The sequence below is a fragment of the Ostrinia nubilalis genome, chromosome 1 (genome assembly GCF_963855985.1).
Source record: "Ostrinia nubilalis chromosome 1, ilOstNubi1.1, whole genome shotgun sequence".
NCBI classification, from domain to species: Eukaryota; Metazoa; Arthropoda; class Insecta; order Lepidoptera; family Crambidae; genus Ostrinia; species Ostrinia nubilalis.
The window spans coordinates 18,773,739-18,793,813 of record NC_087088.1 but is presented as its reverse complement, the minus strand read 5'-3'; the positions used below and the strand labels follow the sequence as shown (position 1 = coordinate 18,793,813).

At 38.6% G+C, this 20,075-nt stretch overlaps 1 protein-coding gene across 1 annotated transcript in view; it reads right to left on the bottom strand.

Moving 5' to 3' along the window:
* Nucleotides 1-20,075, bottom strand: part of LOC135072851 (atrial natriuretic peptide-converting enzyme-like) — a 50,689-nt gene that overhangs the window by 9,021 nt on the left and 21,593 nt on the right. Inside the window, 3 exon segments of the mRNA XM_063966913.1 lie at nucleotides 10,056-10,237; nucleotides 18,373-18,514; nucleotides 19,441-19,659. Of these exon segments, the coding sequence (XP_063822983.1) occupies nucleotides 10,056-10,237; nucleotides 18,373-18,514; nucleotides 19,441-19,659 (543 nt within the window).

The window sequence follows — 20,075 nt, the reverse complement described above, 5'->3', positions numbered from 1 at the left end:
TTCGCCTTCGCCATTTGTCAGCGTCTGGGCAGAGAATTGCGCGGGCATCCTTCATTGTCAACTGGCGCCGCTTATTGAACTAGGCGTGTATCGGCAACTAGCCTGGGGCTGTGACTTATGGACGATGCCACAAATGTATTTGAAAAGGCCACGACCTTTGCGGCACATCTAATGATCTCAATTTTGTGCTGGCTTATTTGTAAAACCGATGGTGTCAAAAACTAGTGAGCTGTGAACTTATTATACCTACCTACCTACTTGATTTACAAAGATCGAATAGGATTTCATTCTCGTTTCTAAGAACTAAAAAAACATCAACACGTTTTTCACTTAATGTAGAGCAGGCTGTCCATTTACCAGGGTAGATGACGTCTCGCGATTGCTGTATTCACTCGAGAGCTTTTCTTACATGCACAAGAATAGAGTAAGACAGCTGTACTTTTTAAAAGCAACAACCAGTATGCATAGCATTATTCTAAGGTCTCCTGAATACGAACAATTACTCAAACGAAGAATTTTTAAGATTCCAGTCCCAACGGTTCGAACTGCTTTTGCTAAACGCCACTCCTGCTTCCTTCTGCCTCATCTTTATAATAAAGTCTGTCGTAATATAAACATAAAAACGCTTACAACACCAGGTGCAAAACGCGAACTCGAGTCATGGCTGCTAGGCCTTGATTATCTGGACACTGAAGCTTTACTTCCGCGCTGAGCCTCCATATAAATAGCCTTAAACACACTACATAACATCACAGTACATCACGCACACATTACCACGCACAACACACACACACACACACACACACACACACACACACACACACACACACACACACTACCTCAGTTACTTTTTGTTTAGTCTAAGTAAAAAAAAAAAAATTCTAGTTATCTTAAAGAGTTTAATAACTGTTAATTGCCATGTACCGTGTGTCCTCACTATATTTTATCAACATTGTTAACCTGTGTTACTTAAGGCTGCCGCGACACAAGCACAGCTTAGTGCAGCAGCCGCTAGATAAACAAACTGTAATTCTTTTGTTGGCAAATAAAATACTTTTTACTTTTTTTTACTTTTTTACTTAAATAGAATTTAACTAGGTACTTAGGTAGGTACATGGCCTGTTTCAAATGAAACTGCCATCTACTAAACTTCATTACTGAAATTTCGTTATAAACAAGTTCTAACGCGAATTAGATATTGTGTAACATGCGTCATGGAGTAGGTAGGTACACGTACTTACTAGAAGAAGCAATTTAGGCAAGTTGCTCGGTTTCTCGGGCGGATCGCTGTATAATTTGTACGCTGTCAAAACCTTTGTCCCGGGAATTTAATAAAATTCCACATTAATCTCTCAACAATCGGCCAATAACGAAGCATATTTGAATGGGTAGGAATTAACGTCTTGTGATGAGACATATTTTGCATGTTTATAGGGACGCGATTTTTGATGAACGTATTGTGAGGAACAATTTAATTAAATGTGGAAAATCACAGCACAGTTGAGCAGACTGATAAATTGGTGGTATTAAGCATGGCGAAGAAAGTAGTAAACCTTATAAAACGACTCCTGTTCACTCGGAATAGCAGGGTACCTAACACTTTTATTTTAGAGAATGGTCGGATACAATCGTCGCAAATGTTTTAGAAAATGGCATGAATACGGCCGATCCGACGATATCGCGGATTGTCGACGTTACCAGAAGACTATCGTTTTGTCGTAGTCGACCTCACAGACCATTATCCCGGGAAGCGGCCGAATTCAATTGCTAGCCATTTGTCGCCACTCGCGGTACTGCTGCGACATTGAGCTTCATTTTCCCTGACTCCACTGTATAAAAGCGAACTTTGAAACGTCTGTGTTTTGATGGGTTCTTAATTGCTCGTAAAAGTAATTTAAAAAACATTATATTTTAACAAATCATCAGACTCCCACGGAAGTCGATATTATTTTTTGAACTCTTCCTTCTTCTGACTATATTCGTTGCGGGTTCCAAGAGAGTTAGCTCTATTCTCCTAGACTAGGTACTTTTAACCTTAACTGGTTGGGTTTCATTAGAAGCTAAGCTGTAGATCCGGGCTATACAGGAAATTATGGAAGAAGATGAAACTAACAGAGCTTTAATATCAACCAAAAATTGAGATGATTAAGTATCCCATTTGTTACACTAGTAGCTCTACGACGCCATAATAAGCTACGAAGGCGGTACCTCCACCATTTAACTGCGTTATCCCGCGACGCCGCGCCGCTGCTTTTTATTCCTCGTCGTAAAAAATACGACGCCCGTATGAGCTATGGGACAATAGAATTAAATCGCCAAGCTTATGGCCACTCATTTCAGGTGATGAAATCACTGCACCGCCGCAAACAGAAACAAACTCTACCACCCACGAATTACGACTCAATTTTAGTTTCAACAATCTTGTTACAGTATTTATGAGTGCTTAAGTCCTACGCAGACTTTTTATTGGTTCATTTAGTTTTGGTTCTATATTTCTAATTAAGTAAAATTTTATTTTATGTGACGTTTTAAAGAGGGTACTCTCGTTGGAAATGCTTCAGCGGTTTTTTCATATTTTGCTTTGGTGTACTTTTATTTGACTTCTGTTTTGTGACCAGTAGCGGCGTAAGGGGGGGGCGGTGGGGGCGGTCCGCCCCGGGTGCCAAGCATCAGGGGGTGACACAAGTCGCGCAGATTAGTACTCACTGGCATATCTGCATGGGAAATCTGCGTACTATGTCATGATACGGGGGGGGTGGGGGGTGTGATTGTCTTTCAATCCTCGAATCGGTAGGTAACCCCAAAATGCTGGGGGGTACCAGGGGGTGCCATAGGACTTGTGACGGGGGGGGGGGGGGGGGGGTGATCGCCCCGGGTACCAACCCATGCTACGCCGCCACTGTTTGTGACCAATTTATGAAGTAGAAAATGTTAATTATTATTTTTAATACGGTCACTTGTAGGTAGATAAATCTTTCTTGTACATTATTATACAAAATCTGATAACACAAAGTCGATGACTGTGTCAATGCGCCATCATCATGGTAGAGCAGAACAGTTCCAAGCTAACAACAATGCTCTAGCCTGTGTAGCTTAGACTATTGTTTTAGATACGTATGTTACGTGGTACGTAGGTGGTAGGTATAAGCTATTAGCTACACACCACACACTTACCACTTAATGTAGTAAGAATAAAGTTGACAACAATCACATGAACACCGTGTATGTAACCTCTCTACCTACATAATATACGAACCTGTTTTAGACTGGCAACTTTGTCGGATCTTCCATTAGGTAAACTTAAAAAACTAGGTTTTCCCCCGCCATCATATCGTTGGCTTTCTACCCTCGTGAATGCAAGATTTGTAACTGTTAACCACTGTTACTAACTAATAAACTGTTTCTTGTATTGAAATGATTATATGCATCCTTGGGATTCACATTGGCACTGAATTTTCTATTTCCCGGCACTACGGCACATCTCCTATTATAGCTACAGGCGACTGCCGTAAAATTGTGGGCGGTTGTTTTTTTAGTGAAGGGAAATCCTCTTACCGAGAGCCTTTATAGGCGGCCTACGTGGCTTACATTTGTCTGCCGAACTTATTATTTCTTTAGAAGGGCCACGCGAGTTCCTTTTTGTATTTTACAGGAAAATGCGGGGCTTTAGCATAGTTCGTTCGTCTAAAGGCCTAATCTTTATTGATCTAGCCTTCTAGGGATGCTTAAACCGCTACAGGGGAATAGTGTTTCAAGCCAAAGTGAATACCTTTTACAAAGGTTTGATACATTATTTTCCTGGTGGAGAAAAAATCGTAAAAAAGTCAATGTTCCTATAATGCTACATCTTTATCATTTCTATTCTTATAAGAAACAATATAATTACGAACGTAGGTAAGTACTGTTCCAAGTTACTTAAATAAAAAAATATAAAAGGTGTGAAGTTCTCGGCTGACAAGCTTGAGGTGCAGGGTCCAAATAAGAAGGCCAGGGTGTAGCAAAAAGTGTAGTTTTACTTCGCAGTACCAGCGTAATATACAAAAATAGGTGCGTGCGTGCTCCGTCCGTCAACCAATTCCAATCAGGACGTTGGAGACAGACGCGGAGTCACGGGGCAATTATTCGTAATGCGCCTTCGGAAGTCCCAATCTGCGATTCCCCTAAAGAACGTCACAGTCGGATGCAACCTCAGGTTATTACTTTACTTGCTTACTTCTTCTTACAATATTCAACATAATCGTCGGAAGGTCTTTAAGGGAAAAAAAATCTGGACACCGCAGTGTAGAAATCGGCGCTCAATAATGTGCTAGTGTCATCTAGCGGCGAGCGGCGCAAACACTTCCTAAACTGGATACATCTTGCAATAAGCACGGTGATCCGCGGAGGCTTGGTAATGCAGGCGAACACCACGAGATAGCGCTAGTAGTATTGATTGATAAATGTGACGTTGTTACAAAATATAATTATTGGAAATGAATACTTACAATTGCTCTACCATTAACATAATTAAACGGAAAAATCCCGACATACTTAAGAGTTATTAATATGCTCCTAAACGGCAAAAGGTAAGGGCAGGGAAATTAATTTAACATTAGAGTCGTATTATGTGAAATAAATTACTCCTGGCGTAATTCGCCAAGTTCGTCGCCTGACTTATTGCCCAACTTGCGGGTGTCATGCGAGGCGCCGCGCGTTCGTTCTGTGCCGATAATGTGGAGTAAACGGATAGGAGTTCCAAAATAAATTGACAAACTACAACTTTACCGGGCTTTGTAATCCGGGTGACCTTTTGTCGTTTAGAAAAATTTTATAGCCTGCGGTAGGCCCATGTCTTTTTAATTTCTACTTTAAATTCTCAAAATGCTTAAAAAAACTCAAGCAAAATGTAGATTTACATATTATATTCTACTCTTACATAAGTTACATAAGATACTTATTATGTAGGTACTAAGTAGGTACGTACCCTTGTAATACAAGTATTAGATAGAATGTACCTACTTACCTATCAGTGTTGTAATTAATTACGTTTATGTGAGAAAAATACCCATAAAACGCTTCTAAATACACCCATTAAAGAATTTAAGAAATTCCAATAAAGGACAAAGAAACCCATAGAGACGCGGAAAATTGGAGCAATTAAGATTTTTACGTAACGCTCCTCTGAATAAATATGTAGCCGTACGTGTCAAATCCCGAGAACCCTGGAGGCCGAAAATAGGCCGTCGTTAGGGGAATCCCCCCGTTGCGAGGGAAATCAGATGGGAAGGATCTTCCCAATTTTTCTTGCTTTTGTCAACAATTTCAAATAAACGCAGAATAATGTTTGAGATTCGGTTACGTGATGTGATTTAAATGCAAATAACAAAGGATTCTTTAATCATATGAGTGGCTGAGTTTTTAGGAGCTTGTTCATTGTAATCAGAATGTTATGTTAACACATTTTACTGAAACTGAAATGATTTATTATGACAATCAATAGGAATCGATCAAACGACTGCTATTAGATGCCAACATGTAGAAATCATAGAAAACCATAGCTGAAATTATCACTTCAAAGTAAGTTAGGTACCTATCCTTTATGGATATTCATATTGAACGCGACAAATCCCCTTTACCAGCCGTTGGAAACCTTTAAAATATTCCAATCAAAAGTCACCGAGCAAAAAAACAAAAGGCCAGGCAATGGCTAACCCGCGCATCCAGCTCGGCTTTGGAGGCACAGCACAGAGCGCAACAAAACTCTGTCGGCATTCAGAGAGACAGGGCTCACAAATTTGCAATTTTTTCAATAGTCTGATCACTTTTTTAACTGAAGAATATGTTCGGCACATTGACAGTTTGAGTATGGAAAGAGTTAGGTATTCATTTATCTATTTTTTCCACTTCCTCGCAATTTACGTCGTAAAATTCCGATATAAAAAACTATCATTTTGAGACGTTTCATAATCTACAAAAGTCGATTAAGAGATTACTTATCATTGAAATTATTTTATTATTCAGTGTGCTGAATAGTTCATATTCACCAGCCCTGTCATGAAAGGCAAAGCGTAAACTGCTCGCCGCCGGTCATTTTCCGCCGACCTCACAAAGTTATATTGCAATTTGAAGCGATACCAGAATAATAGCAGTAATATTGCCCACTTTATGCGCAAGGTGGGTATCGGCGCCAGTGTTACAGAAGCCAATGAAGTCGCTATTGAATCTTACCATTCTCGCCGCAACTTCTATGAAACTTCTCTGATTTGACGGCGATTTTCGCGCGGCCGGTCTCCATCGCCTTTACGTAATAACCCCGCGTTGGTTATCCCTAGTCCCTACGGTTGGGTCGTTGAACTTTGCAGATTACTTAGGATTTGAAGAGTATTTCCCACAGATATGAGCCAAGTACCGATTTCAGCTAGTGGGTTCTAAATTCTATTAAAAGCTAGCAATAAACAAATGCCTATTGCCAAGACTTCCTAACGAACTGCCTTAGCCGCTCTGATATTGTTACATGCATGGATTGTTGAAAGAAAATAGTTGCCGAATTCAATTTCATCTGTGAAGACCCATTTGATTGGCGCAAAAAGTTTCATTTCGAGTAAAGATTTCAGATGGAACTTGTTGAAAACTGATCCCACACTAAGCTGCGGCTGAACAGCACACAGTCCTGGCGATACCTATTAACGTAGTTCGTGTGCACATACGAGTTATGCAGCGAAGTGCCCGGATTTGCTCGATCCCGAGTTATTAAAGTAATCCCGGGCTTAGCATAAATTCGAGCTTATGACTAGGACGGTTAGAATGTACATCTGTTAGTGGGTGCGAGTGTGTGGAAGCTCTTAGTCGGTGCATGGTCGGGAATGTTAAGTTTAATTAGGTAGTTAGATAGAAACCTCCACCTATTTAATGGCTTCGTCTTAAGTCGAATTAGAATTTACAAAAATATTGTCAGTAAAAATATTAAATTATAAATTATAAACATGGGTTTTTATGTAAAGTTGATCAATAGGGTTGCTATGTCAACAACGTGAAACAAAGAGTAAATTGCTTTAACTTTTCTTAGGCAAGATATAAATCTAATCCATCCTTTGTTGACATCCAGCAATTGCTTAGTGGAAAATAATCACAGCCTTCGATTCAGAATTGTATTAGAAAAAGGCTTAAAAGTGGGGTTGAAATAAAAAAAATACCTACCTACATTTAACGTCTTTCCAATATTATAGACATAGTAAGTATGTAATGTTAGGTGCCTATTATATTACATTACGGTCCTGGCAGGCTGCCCAATCAAAATCCATCAAATATCCATCATCCGGATTGCATTACCCATGTAGGCATATCCCGAGGTGATTTTGTGATGGAGTTTGGAATCAAACGCATCAAATTTCAATTCCCAACCTGAGTCAGATTAATCTGACATTAGCTTGATTGGTAAATGGTAATAGCTATTGTAACAGTGTGACCTATTACAAAGCTAGCTGGAATAGGTTGATTAGTATCATAGCCCACGAGTGAGTAGACAGGTAGGTCTATCACTATCATCTTTGAATCGGTAGCCCAACATCCTTGCACGCCACTCAAAATGGTAAATACGCACATTTGTTTTAGGTGTTTTAATGACAACTGACCTCCCAATTAGGTAAAAAGCCGTTGGGAAAAATCCTAAACAAGTGAATGACTCTTAATGCCAAGATAATAAAAAAGTATAAGTGGGTAATGTAGGTATCTATCAGAACAAAAGTCACTAAAGAAATTTTAAAACCCCAACTTAATTGCTAACTATTATATCAAAGTAATAAAACTCCAGTTTAATTATGCTCTCCTTTGACCTGGTCTCCGATCGTTCTTGTTTTGTTTGTTCGGCCGTTCATTTTCAGCATTGTTAGACGTGCTATCTGTGGAAGGCTTTTATTTCAGGGCCAATCAAAGGCCTGACAATGACTGATGGCCGTGAGTCGCGGGAAGCCGACTGATCCTGGGCTGCTACCAGTCAGAACGAACAAAGGACACGTTTAGATTGCCTATTCATGTAATGCGAATGATGTGACACTTCTGCTACTTCTAAAAATTAAATGTACCTACCTACGATTTTCATGACTACCGAACGACTCAATGTAATAAGTAGGAATTAAGTATAAATGCAAAAGTAACTATTCGTGAGTTTTTACTTTTGTTTTTATGCTTAATGAAACTGCTGAACCATGCGCGTAGTATAGCGTTGCGCGTATATAGGGGGCCGTGCCCACCCCAGGTTTTAGGTTAGGTAGTTGCATGGAGGAAGGAAGGCAGAGGCTGCCGTTTATAGCGGACATACAAAGAGTCTTCTAAGATCTAAGTACCTACATAATAATTTTCGTTATCATAGCCCATTGTATAGATAATATTGTATCTTTTGTGCACTGAGAATTATGTTAAGCTCATGCAGGCGACCTGGTAGCCAGAAAACTATTAGCAAATAGGTACCTGCAGGTAGATTTTAAATCTTTACCTACTTCAGATGAAAGTTTGCTATATGCGAGTCTGTCAGGAATAGCCATTATTTCACTGGTTCAAAATATCTAAGTAACTTAAAATGTTTGAACCTGTGTAGGTATAAGTTAAATTTCATCTACCTTTACATGTTATTACTGCTCAAATATAACTTCAGGGCGTTGTAAACAAATTCAACCAAACTCGTAATTCAAGACTTATCCTGCGAATAATAGATACCACTAATTGTATAAAGTTGAGAACTTTCCGTTTTATCAAATCTTATTCCGGAATATTAGGTAAGTAACTGTTTATCCGAGTTTAAATTGGTACCAAAATTCACCAAGGCAGCTACTTAGTAACTTCATAAAGGCGGAGTAAAATTATCAGACAGTTAGACCCAAAGGTACATTATTACGCGAATGATTTCATCACTAGTTTGGATGGTACCTAGTTACTACCTACCTATAATAATTATAATATTCGTCTAGCGTTATTAAATCTGCTTGAAGGGTGTCTCAAAAATCATGACCGTGCAGAAATAAGTGAAACCAACGACACCAAGATCGTGTAATTTTCCAACAAAAAAACAATAGCATCCACGTGACCATCAGCCCCATTTCCGAGAGTGACCGCGGCCATAGAAAAGTTTGTATTTGCTCTGCCACGGCTGTAACGGCCCGTACACGTGTCGCTTCGCTGACCCTTTATTAATTTGCGTAAAAGTGCTCGCGTTAGAGCCATTGCTATGAGTGAGGTAATCCGCTAATGTGATTGAAACAATTTTATTGGCATATATTTCAATAAAGTCCTGAACTCTATAGTTAAGACTTTATATGGACAACGAATGTCGCGACTTTAAATAATTAGAAAAAACATTTTAACTACGTAGGCACGGACTTCGCTGTTTCAAAAAACTGAAATTAAAATTCCCCGGAATTTTTAAACGAGAGGATCCTGTGTCGCATTTTATAAATATCAATGTCAATACAGTGTACGCAACGAAGAAAAACAATCCTCTACGAGTATTCTGGAAAATCTCTGAAACAATAGGTAGGTATCTCAAACTTTCCATACGCTGTACAGTTTTCGACTTGCGCTAGCACGAACATAACAGCCACTCCCCGTAGTTGTTGCATACCAGATGCATTTTAACAATGTCGATGCAGCACTCCTTGAGCTCCCTCAGCAGGACACCTTCACTCCGCTGGAAAGAGCGGTAGGACTTCATCGTACCCTGCACCAGCGGAAAAACCACCTAGCACGAACATAACAGCCACTCACCATAGTTGTTGCACACCAGATGCACCTTAGCAGTGTCGTGGCGGCACCTTTCAGCTCTCTCAGAAGGCCTCTCTCACTCCTCAGGAAAGTACGTTAAGTCTGCGCCGTTCCCTACCTAACCCGCGAGCAAGATGCCTAGCACGAACATAACAGCCACTCACCATAGTTGTTGCACACCAGATGCACTTTGGCTGTGTCGTGGCGGCACTCCTTCAGCTCTCTGAGTAGGCATCCCTCACTCCGCTGGAAGGCGCGGTAGGTGTTCATCGTACCCTGCACCAGCGGAAAAACCACCTAGCACGAACATAACAGCCACTCACCATAGTTGTTGCACACCAGATGCACTTTAGCGGTGTCGTGACGGCACTCCTTCAGCTCTCTCAATAGACCGCCCTCACTCCGCTGGAAGGCGCGGTAGGTCTGCGCCACGCCCGAAAGCGACGCGCGGCCGGCGCGGGATCCCGCGGGCAGCCCGCCTTGGACGAAGCTCTTGTTCAGCAAGCTGGGGGAGAAGGAATGGGTTAGAAGGGCACTGGATGGTCTGGTCGTTTCAGTATCTGGTACTCTTGAGAGGGACCGTCAGGTACTCTTTCTCATACTTTTAATAACCTTTTAAAAACTACCTAAGTGGTAGTTTGAAGAAAATAGGCCACTATCTTACCTAAGTCTATCGCCATAACAACAATGTTAAAAGCATTGTTGTGTTCCGGCAGTTAGCACGCAGCAAGAGCACGGATTTGCAGTCCATCGAAGATAGCTGCTTTTAATTTTTCCGTACTCATCATCATTTTGCTTTTAATCATTTTAGTGATTAGAAAGCTCAATACATATCTTTGGCCCTGCAAATAGAAGCCCTTTACGTCCTGCTTGACTTCAGTATTGCAAAGAGTCTAGGTACACAAGGTTTACGACGATATTGGACACCCAATATTTATTATTTTGTACAATTTTTATCCCAGAGTATGCTTGGTTTGTTATCACAAACTCCGTGATCTTTTTTCTTTGCTTTTGTGTACAATATTTGCCCACATATTAATAAAAACTGTTAGTGGTGTGAACACAAGATTTCATTACGAACTCATATTTTTTAAGACAAAAAGCACTTTAGAACTTAAATTTAGACAAACTGAAAATTTCAAGGTCTAATAGCTAATCAGTAAAATTATAGTAACTTAATACGTGAAAAGATAATTTTAAAATAAATTCGATGTATCCTCAGTCCTCAGAATCTGAGTGATTAATTAGCATCAATTTATGAGACCGTAATAAATAAATGAATAATATAATTAAAAATTATAACACTATCATATTAAAGTAATTCACCTTTTGGCTGACTAGTGCGTTTATTCATCAAATAAACAATGAAAAAAGCCAACCCGAGCCCCGAGCGAACGTTAATAGCCTTAAGGCTTGGTATTTCTGCTAAAGTAGGTATTTTACGCTGTCAAAATCTGCGCGCGCAATACTTCGCCGAAGACAGCGCGCCAAAGAGCTCTCCCAGCTACACAGTATAAAAATACCAGTTGGTTAGGTTAGGTTGACTTCCTTCCGTTCAAGCGTCACACTCACAACACTTTCTAATACAAATCATATCCAAGTGATACAAATTAAAACACCTTTCAGAATTTTTGGGAATATATTTTAGAATCGAATAAATATAACTGCCAAAGTAAACACGGTTCAAAGAGGCGTGGCATCACCCGACCTTCCGGAAGTTCAAAAGAATTTCAACATTACGTCACCCGACCTATCGGTAGGTCATTTAATGATCAGTTCATCAGAAAAACGTTTCATGATCAGTTACTCGTAGTAGCGATTATTTAGAGCTTGGATAATAAATTATAGTTGTTGCAATTCACGAAACTTTGCATGTGGTTAATTACATTAATCAGTACACGCATCAATTTTGTTCAGTCTTTTTGTTTATTAATAAATAAAAATATCATACTAAAATTGCATACATATTTGTTTGTACTGGTCTGAGTGATTTCCTTCCATAATTTATGTACAACGTATTACGGGGCTCTGTATCGAAAATCACTATGAGCATCACACGCGGTTACCTGGCGCAGGCACCCGCTCTGAGCACTCATGGGAGTTTATGCAGAAGTTGCTAGAGTTTGACTTTGAGCTTTGTTTATAGTCATTACGAAGCAGATTTTGATGGGAAACTGCACTGTCTTGAATTCGAAAGGGTAATTTGACGGTGTTAGGGGAATTCTAGGAATAAATGCAGAGCCTCCTCATTGAGATTGAGACATTTCAATTTGAGATTTCACTTGACATTGATTGCAATCTGACATGGAGTTTTCAAACACTTGTAAAAATAAAAAGTAGTTAAATCAAAAGCAGGAAGTATCTAGTATTGTTATCAACTTCGACGCAAATGACTCCCAAAATAACTTTCTACCCCTTTCACACGTTTGTCATGAATTATAATATTAAGGAATTGTTAAGCAAAATTTCAAGTAGATTGAACCAAAGAATCACTGTCCCATACAATCTTTGCCCCCTTTTTTCACCCACTTCATTTCATGACCCCATTTCGGAAAATCGGATGCCTACGTCATACAAAGAACACACCTTCCAACTTTCAGGTCTCTACGATATCCGTCAGTCATTTAGGACAAAGCATTTTTACTAGTTGTCCAATACTCTAACGTTCCAGGTATGTCATTGACAGGAGGGCGTTACTATCTTAATGGTTATTTATTAGTCCCAACTTTATGCCACTTGACATTTCAGAATCGTTTGACTTTAGATACCTAAGCGATTTGATATTCAGAGTCTTTTAATGAAATCAAGTTCTAAAATAACTTGAGGTGTTGTACCCGATCAAGCTTTTCATTGCAGGAAAGTTAAATAGTTTTATTATTAGTTTCTTCTTTAAGTCTTGATTTGTCAGAGTAGGTAAAGGCTCCATGAGAGCAAAATTTAGCTTTATAATAGTTTTTAATTTTTTTCTTGAAATATTTGACGCCTTGTAATCTCTCGTTAATATAGGTCCACACAAATAAAGAATGTTTGAATTAGACTTAAATAATTATTATGCTCGTACAGTCACGGAATGAAAAGGTTCGTCAGTTTTCAAATTGATTCCTTCAACGAATCGCGAGCACATATTACCTTTTGAAACTTTGTTACAGAATAATCTCGAGTTAGAGAAAATAATCTTTAACTGTTCGTCAGTAAAGTTCAAAATTATTCAGATCAAAGTTGTTTGACGATTTATCTTGTCAAGAAGATTAATATGATTGATAAACTAAAACCTTCTTGTTGGTTCAAACTATTGTCAATATTGGTCAATGTCATCATTGCATTGCACTGATGGGATAGAAAAATAAACAAGCAAAACCTTATTCGTTAGCAAACGTCATATTTATTTAAATGTTAGCAGCATTGTTTCTTGCACGGTTATGTTGGCAGGTTTGACTCTTACAGTACCTAGTGCAAGTGAAAACCGACACTAAGGTGACGAATCTTTTCATTCCGCGACTGTACATAATTATAAATAAACTAGCTTTCCGCCCGCCGCTTCGCCCGCGTAGTATTTTTCGGTTTTTATATAACCTATTACACTCAGATATAATGTGGCTTTCTATTGGTGAAAGATTTTTTAAAATCGGTTCAGCAGATCCCGAGATTACCCCTTACAATTTAACAAATATACAAACACACAAACTTTACTTCTTTATAAATTAGATAAAGATAGGTAATTTGAAACCCTATTTTGTTTTATTCTTTTTTTTATTTTAAATATTTCACAATCCAAACTAATATTTCCGTACCGCGCGGGAATAACTTGACATCTCGACCTGCACTTTTTTTTTTTTATTAGCTTAAGCGCTTCCTCTACCTTATACCCTACTGGTATAAAAAACTCAACTCGAAATACCCAAAAATACTTGAAATACAGCTCTTGTTCATAAGTAAATATCTCTAATTTAGGCAATAAATATTTGACATAACGATATATCCAATTAATATTATTCTTACAAACATTTACATTTCGATTTATCAATGTATGTCAGAACATGTATTTATTAATATCTCGACTTATACATTTATGGATTTTCGTTTTTAATTTGACAAAAACAGTTATCAAGTATTCAAGTTATGATCCCCTCTGAGTACTAAACACATCCATGATATGTGCAGTTGTCTTGTTATGCACGCAGTCAAGAGTTTGGATATTTGGAGTTATCCAGCTATTTACCTTCGTATAATCATATTTTTATATGTGTCATTAGCAGTTGTTAAAATATAATATTGTCAGGATTTCGAGCGTCTTTAAATATTTTTTACTTACCAACCCCTGAAAATATTTTTTTAATATATTTAAGCGTTAATTATTACTTTTATTACTATTTTCAATAGTTTAAAACTAAATTAACGTTTAAATAGCAAGTTGAAAGAAGAAGGATAAGTTTAGTCAATAGGTAGGTACTATCTACTAATGTTTTTTCATAACAGACTAATATTTCGTTTGACAACAGAATTTAAGTAAAAAATCTAATAATAAACTTTTAGGTCAATTTTAAGTTCCGGATAATTTTATTTTTATAGTCTATTTGACTTCAATGACATTATTTAGGAATAATGATGAGGTAAAAGTAAGTAGGGTCGATACGCCAGATCTCGTCCATTTAGTGAATTGGTAGATTTGAGGAATAAAAATAATATACAATTTTTCGTAATCATTTTGAACGAAAAATTGTTGTCATTATGCTCCCTTTAGTCTTTATAAGTATAGTATTAAACTTGCTCTAAACCATTAGAAGTTTTAATATTATCTTTGTAATATTAATAAAATATAGAAAAAATGCATTCAAAATCACTAATTAATAACAGCATGGAAATAAAAAAATATAAATAAAATCTTACTAATTGGTATTCAAAATATTTAGGTATCACACTTAATAATTATAAACATACATATATTTTAGTTTATTTCATTTTTTGAAATTTCAATAGTATGGCTCAATTTGCAATATGGTATCCTCTTTAGGCACAGTTTGGTTTTTAATATTATTTACAACGTCTTTATTTAGAAAATAGTCGTGATAAGTGGACGCAAATTGGCTATCACAAGGGTAAGCTACATTAAGAGCGTGTATTAGCGTCCAGGAAAAGGCCTAAGTACTGAAAAAAGTCTTTGTGTTCGATACGTCATGTAAATAACGTTTTACATGATAATAAAACATGTATTGTTTTGTATATTTTAATATCTTAGACCCAGTTAGACCAGACCGCGATCACTTCTGACGCAAAGTGGAAATTGCATTGTAGTAAATTCGCATCCACCTTATTTTAAGTGTCATTTAATAAAGTACAATCACCGATATCATTATCCGTATTGTATGGTTCATGGTTAAGGCTTATAGACTGCGGTAAATCCCAAACTAGACCTAAATATATTAAAAACTTACCTTGAAACGCGCACCTGCTCATGTGGGATTTATTTTTGGCAAAAGCGGTAGCATGCTATAAGATTTTTTTAATGTGGGTTTACGTGTCATACATTCAGGGAATCATAGCAATAGCTTTCGTTCTAGAGTGATGCGTTATTTGGACGTGAACTGGACGGTGGACGCGAAAGGGCGTGTCGACCTTACACAAAAATGTATCCAGCTAATTTTAATTATTTTAAGCTTAATGGTAAGCTTAAAATAATTAAAATTTATTGTGCTTGTTATGAAGCATGGCTTTTGTTCTTTTATTTGTCTTTTTTTAAATTTTAAGTAAACGTACAATTACCTGATCAAAAGCGATCATAATCTGCGATTATATTTGATTTTTCTAATAAATTTGCTACTATTTCATTGCAAAAGTGATAAAAATATGTTCTATTTTTATGTTTTGTTTTTTTACTTAAACTTCATTCAAAATAATTAACTTAAATCCAATTTTTACACCTTAAATATTTGTTTTTCTTTGGTGAATAACTTGACAAGTCGTCGGTACACAACTTGACAAGTCTTTTTTTTAATAGATTAAGAAGATAATTTAATCAAATTCTTACGCCAATCGAAAGATATGCATCAAATTAGCTTATTTCAATCATAAAAATATCAATTATCATTAATTCCGATTTACCAGGGAACTCTAAACTTTAAAATCGCTCCCCTGAAAAGTACGCAAAAATGACATGTCAAGTTATTCCCGCGCGGTACGGATTTACTGTAGGTAAGTAAATGCTAAACTAAATAGTAAAATATTAGTTTGGATTGTGAAATATCCTACTTCCTACTAATATTATAAAGGCGAAAGTTTGGATGTCTGGATGTTTGTTACTCTTTGACGTAAAAACTACTGAACGGATTTTGTTGAAACTTTACAGTATTATTGTTTATAACCCAGATTAACATATGGGCTAACACTTATGACGATATGTGACAAATAAATTTCAATAAATAAATAAGACGTGTCTAAAAAGCGCCATCTACCTATCGTCATTGGTTAAAATCTACAGCGCTGGACAAACTACTGTATGACGTTCGTAAATATTCATTTGGGGGAAGCCGTGAAACGCCATCTATCAACATGATATCTAACGGGGGTAAAACGAGGTCTACGCGAATGAAGTCGCGGGCGGCCGCTAGTTTATATAGGTAGCTTTCCCTCCGCAACCTTTCTGGTATTCCATGTATGTGTCTTTTAACTGATTTCTGTTACACATTTCATGTAAAATTTGTCCAGTTATAACTCCATTTACATCTGCATCTGTAAACAAGGGTTCATGTTCTCCAGCCCAGATGCCGAGTAAACAGAATCGTCTTTCAGTGACGTGCAGCTGCCCCTATATTTGACCCACTGACCTAATTTTTTATTATTTATTTGTATCAGTGTCAGTGTCTTCTAAAGAGTGTAAAGACGATTGTATGTAGGTACTATTAAAACGTAATTTTAACTCATTGGTTTTATCTCATATTTGAGGAATGTACTATGTATCATGAGTAGAGTCTTCGTTTAAAAGGATGCGAACGATTTAAATTTCAATAGGTAGACAAAATTGATAATTCTTAATTATCAAAAATTTTAGCTTTCTCCAGTAGCACTGATATTATTATACTGTGACTCATCAAAGTCATCATTGTCAAAAATATTGACAAATCGCGAACTGTCACGGCCATAAAACTGACACGCGTCCGTCCTCCGTAAGCGCCACCGCGCGACTGATTGAGATTGTCCAAGCCGTCATGGACGATTTTTTCCACATTTTTTAACATAGTAACTAAATAAGACGCAATATAAAAATTTCATCCGTTAAAAGCCCTCAAGTTATTTCTGAACTTTAGTTTAGTAAAAGATTTAGAATCTCAAATCGCTTATTTTAAAAATAAAACCATAAATAGAAAACGAATAGAGGTAACTTTGGGAATTTATTCTATCGAGTCAACTTCATTAAATCGTGTTTCCATCCGTTAATTGCCCTAGAAAATATCCTCAACTATGCCCAATAAAAATCTTAGCCTTTAATTTTACTGTTTAGTACCTCAAAAATGATAAATGAAAACCTCATTTTCGCCATTTTCTCTGCTACCCGGCCTTAACACGTAGGTATGTCTCTTATTTTATTAATCATTAGTGTAACGCGACCTCTGTGGTTAATGCTCGCATTCGAGTTTGGCGGGCTTTATTTAACTCACGGGCTCGCGCGCTTTTCTAAATTCGACCTTATTGCCAGTCCGCCCATGGCCGCGACGCGTGATTATTACTCTCCCAATATTTCGGTGTTTGGATATTGTTTTGACTGATATAAACCAAGTTTCATGTACATTTCGTTGTGTTAAATTGACAATATACTTGTTGATGATTGAATTGTGCCTACGAACTTATTTCACGACCCCGAGACCAACTGTAACAAGTATTACATTAGTTTATTAATTGTCGGGAGGTATTTCATAACCACCGCTTTATTTCTTAGCATCGCGATAAAACATTCTATAGGCTCCTAATCAACCAATAGGTATGAAAATTAATACCAAGAAGCAAATCACTTTTATAGGAGAGTTGTAAATTTAACTACAAACACCCATCCATGGTCCGCCTAACTAAAGTTAAAGTTATATTTTATAATTTTCTTTGATTAACGGGACTTTATCAATGTAATAAAAATGAAAATGTAACATATTATTAGAAATATATGGAATTAATTAGACTTAGCTCACTAACACTTACTTAAAAGTTTGTCACACAAAGGCACAACTCCAAATTGGACCACAGTCGCGGGGGCCGGATTCGACAAATATCGGCATGTCTCTGATTCAGCCCTTCTAGCGGGAAGATAGACGAAAGTATGGAAGGGGCACAAAATGTAGAACTCTTTTATCTGATCATTGTTTTCGATTTCTGTGAATGCCATCTTGTAGAACTGACGAAAATGTGCCTCTCTAGTACAAAAAGTAAAAAACCAAAAATTTTGAGTTGTGCCCCTATATTATTATATTTTGCTAATGATAGTTAAATAAAGTATCGTTAAGCCTTTATTTCGCCTGAGATACAGGGAAAAAAATTTCCTAGTTCAGGCACATGTATAACTTTACCTTTTGTAGCATAAGATTAGCCTAGAGTTTAAACTGTCAAATAAGTTATTCAATAAAGAATTTATTATTATTATTATATTATGGTACTCACGAGTATCCCAGCATGGAGCATAGCTTGAGCGCGGTGTTGTTGTCGAGCGCGCCGAGGCAGGCGGGGTACCACGACTGGTTGACGGCGCGGTACACCTGCAGCTCGCCGCGCCCGATGTCGCCGTTCGCCTCGCTCAGACGCACTGCACAGATAAAATGTATTAAGGCTTCAACCACACCATCGCGTGCAGACCGCCATTGCCGGTGCGATCACGGCGCCATCATAGGCCAATGACAGGTCGCGCCAACTGTCATGTAACGCGCGACCTGTCATTGGCCTATGATCGCGCTGGCGATAGCGATCTGCACGTGTTGGTGTGGCAGAGATATGGCATGTCATGGACAACAGCCTTGACGCTTTGGCTTAGCAGTTGACTGTACTTTTTCATAACAGTAAGGGAGACAATTACAGGCAGTAATATTAGGTTACCTTTGAAGCGTCGCCTTTTGAGATGAGGCGTGATTTCCGCAGTGTCGACCCACTGCGCTCGTCCACGGAGCATGTTATCATCTTTCTTCGCTTGTGTGTTGTGTGTGTTCCAACTAAGCTACCCTTGAAAAGTGGCAGTACAGAGCTATAGTCTGGTCTGAGAGCACGTAGAATTTTGTCCAGTAACCCCTTGCTACCCATCCTTATCGCTCGCGCGTAATTATGTTGCTGTCGCGACTGTGCGACGGGCGCCCGCAGTGAGTGTGCGAGCGCGACAGCAACATAATTACGCGCGAGCGATAAGGATGGGTAGCTTGGGGTCATTGGACAAAATTCTACGTGCTCCCGGACCAGACTTTAGCAGCAGGCGGCAGTAGTGGCGTAAGGGGGGGGGCGGTGGGGGCGGTCCGCCTCGGGTGCCAAGCATCAGGGGGTGACACAAGTGGCGCAGATTAGTAGGTACTCACTGGCGCATCTGCATGGCAAATCTGCGGTCTATGTCATGAATACGGGGGGGGGGGGGGATTGTTTTTGAATCGGTAAGTCCTAGGGGGTGCCTTAGGACTTATGACGGGGGGAGGGGGGTGATCGCCCCGGGTGCCAACCCATGCTACGCCGCCACTGGCAGGCGGTACTCACGGCAGTTGCGCTCGTCCTGCCCCCACGGGCAGTCGACGCGGCCGTCGCACATGTGCGCCTGCGAGATGCAGCGCTGGTTGCCGCAGTGGACGTCGCCGCTGCGCTTGCACACGCGGCAGTTCAGCTCGTCGGAGCGGTCGGCGCAGTCCACGTGCCCGTCGCAGCGCCAGTCGTGCGGGATGCAGCGCTTCACGTCGCATTGGAAGCCGGTGGGGCACACTAAGATGGAAAGGCGTAGTTAAAAGCTCATTTATACCTAATTTAGGATAGCAGACTTCAAATGTAGGTACCTACAGCGCCCGCGCACGGGTGACTTTTGTCACCGTGACAGTATGTCCCTCTTTTTATAGTCTTTACATTAAAAACCTCAACTCTTTGATTACTAGGTAAGATACAAATAACTGCTCTGCTCTCGTATGTTCACACAAAGAATTTTTGTCCTTGAGAAAATAAGATGTTAAGTAATAATTACCACCTGCCAATGAAATAAAATTCAAGTTGATAACAATTCGGCCCACGTTCTGATTTTGATAAACTACGTCATCACAATTAAATAAGAGCATTCAAGTTGAAAATTATTCGAACGCACCTTGTCACTTTGATAACATCACAAATAATGAATTTCACAATCGAGA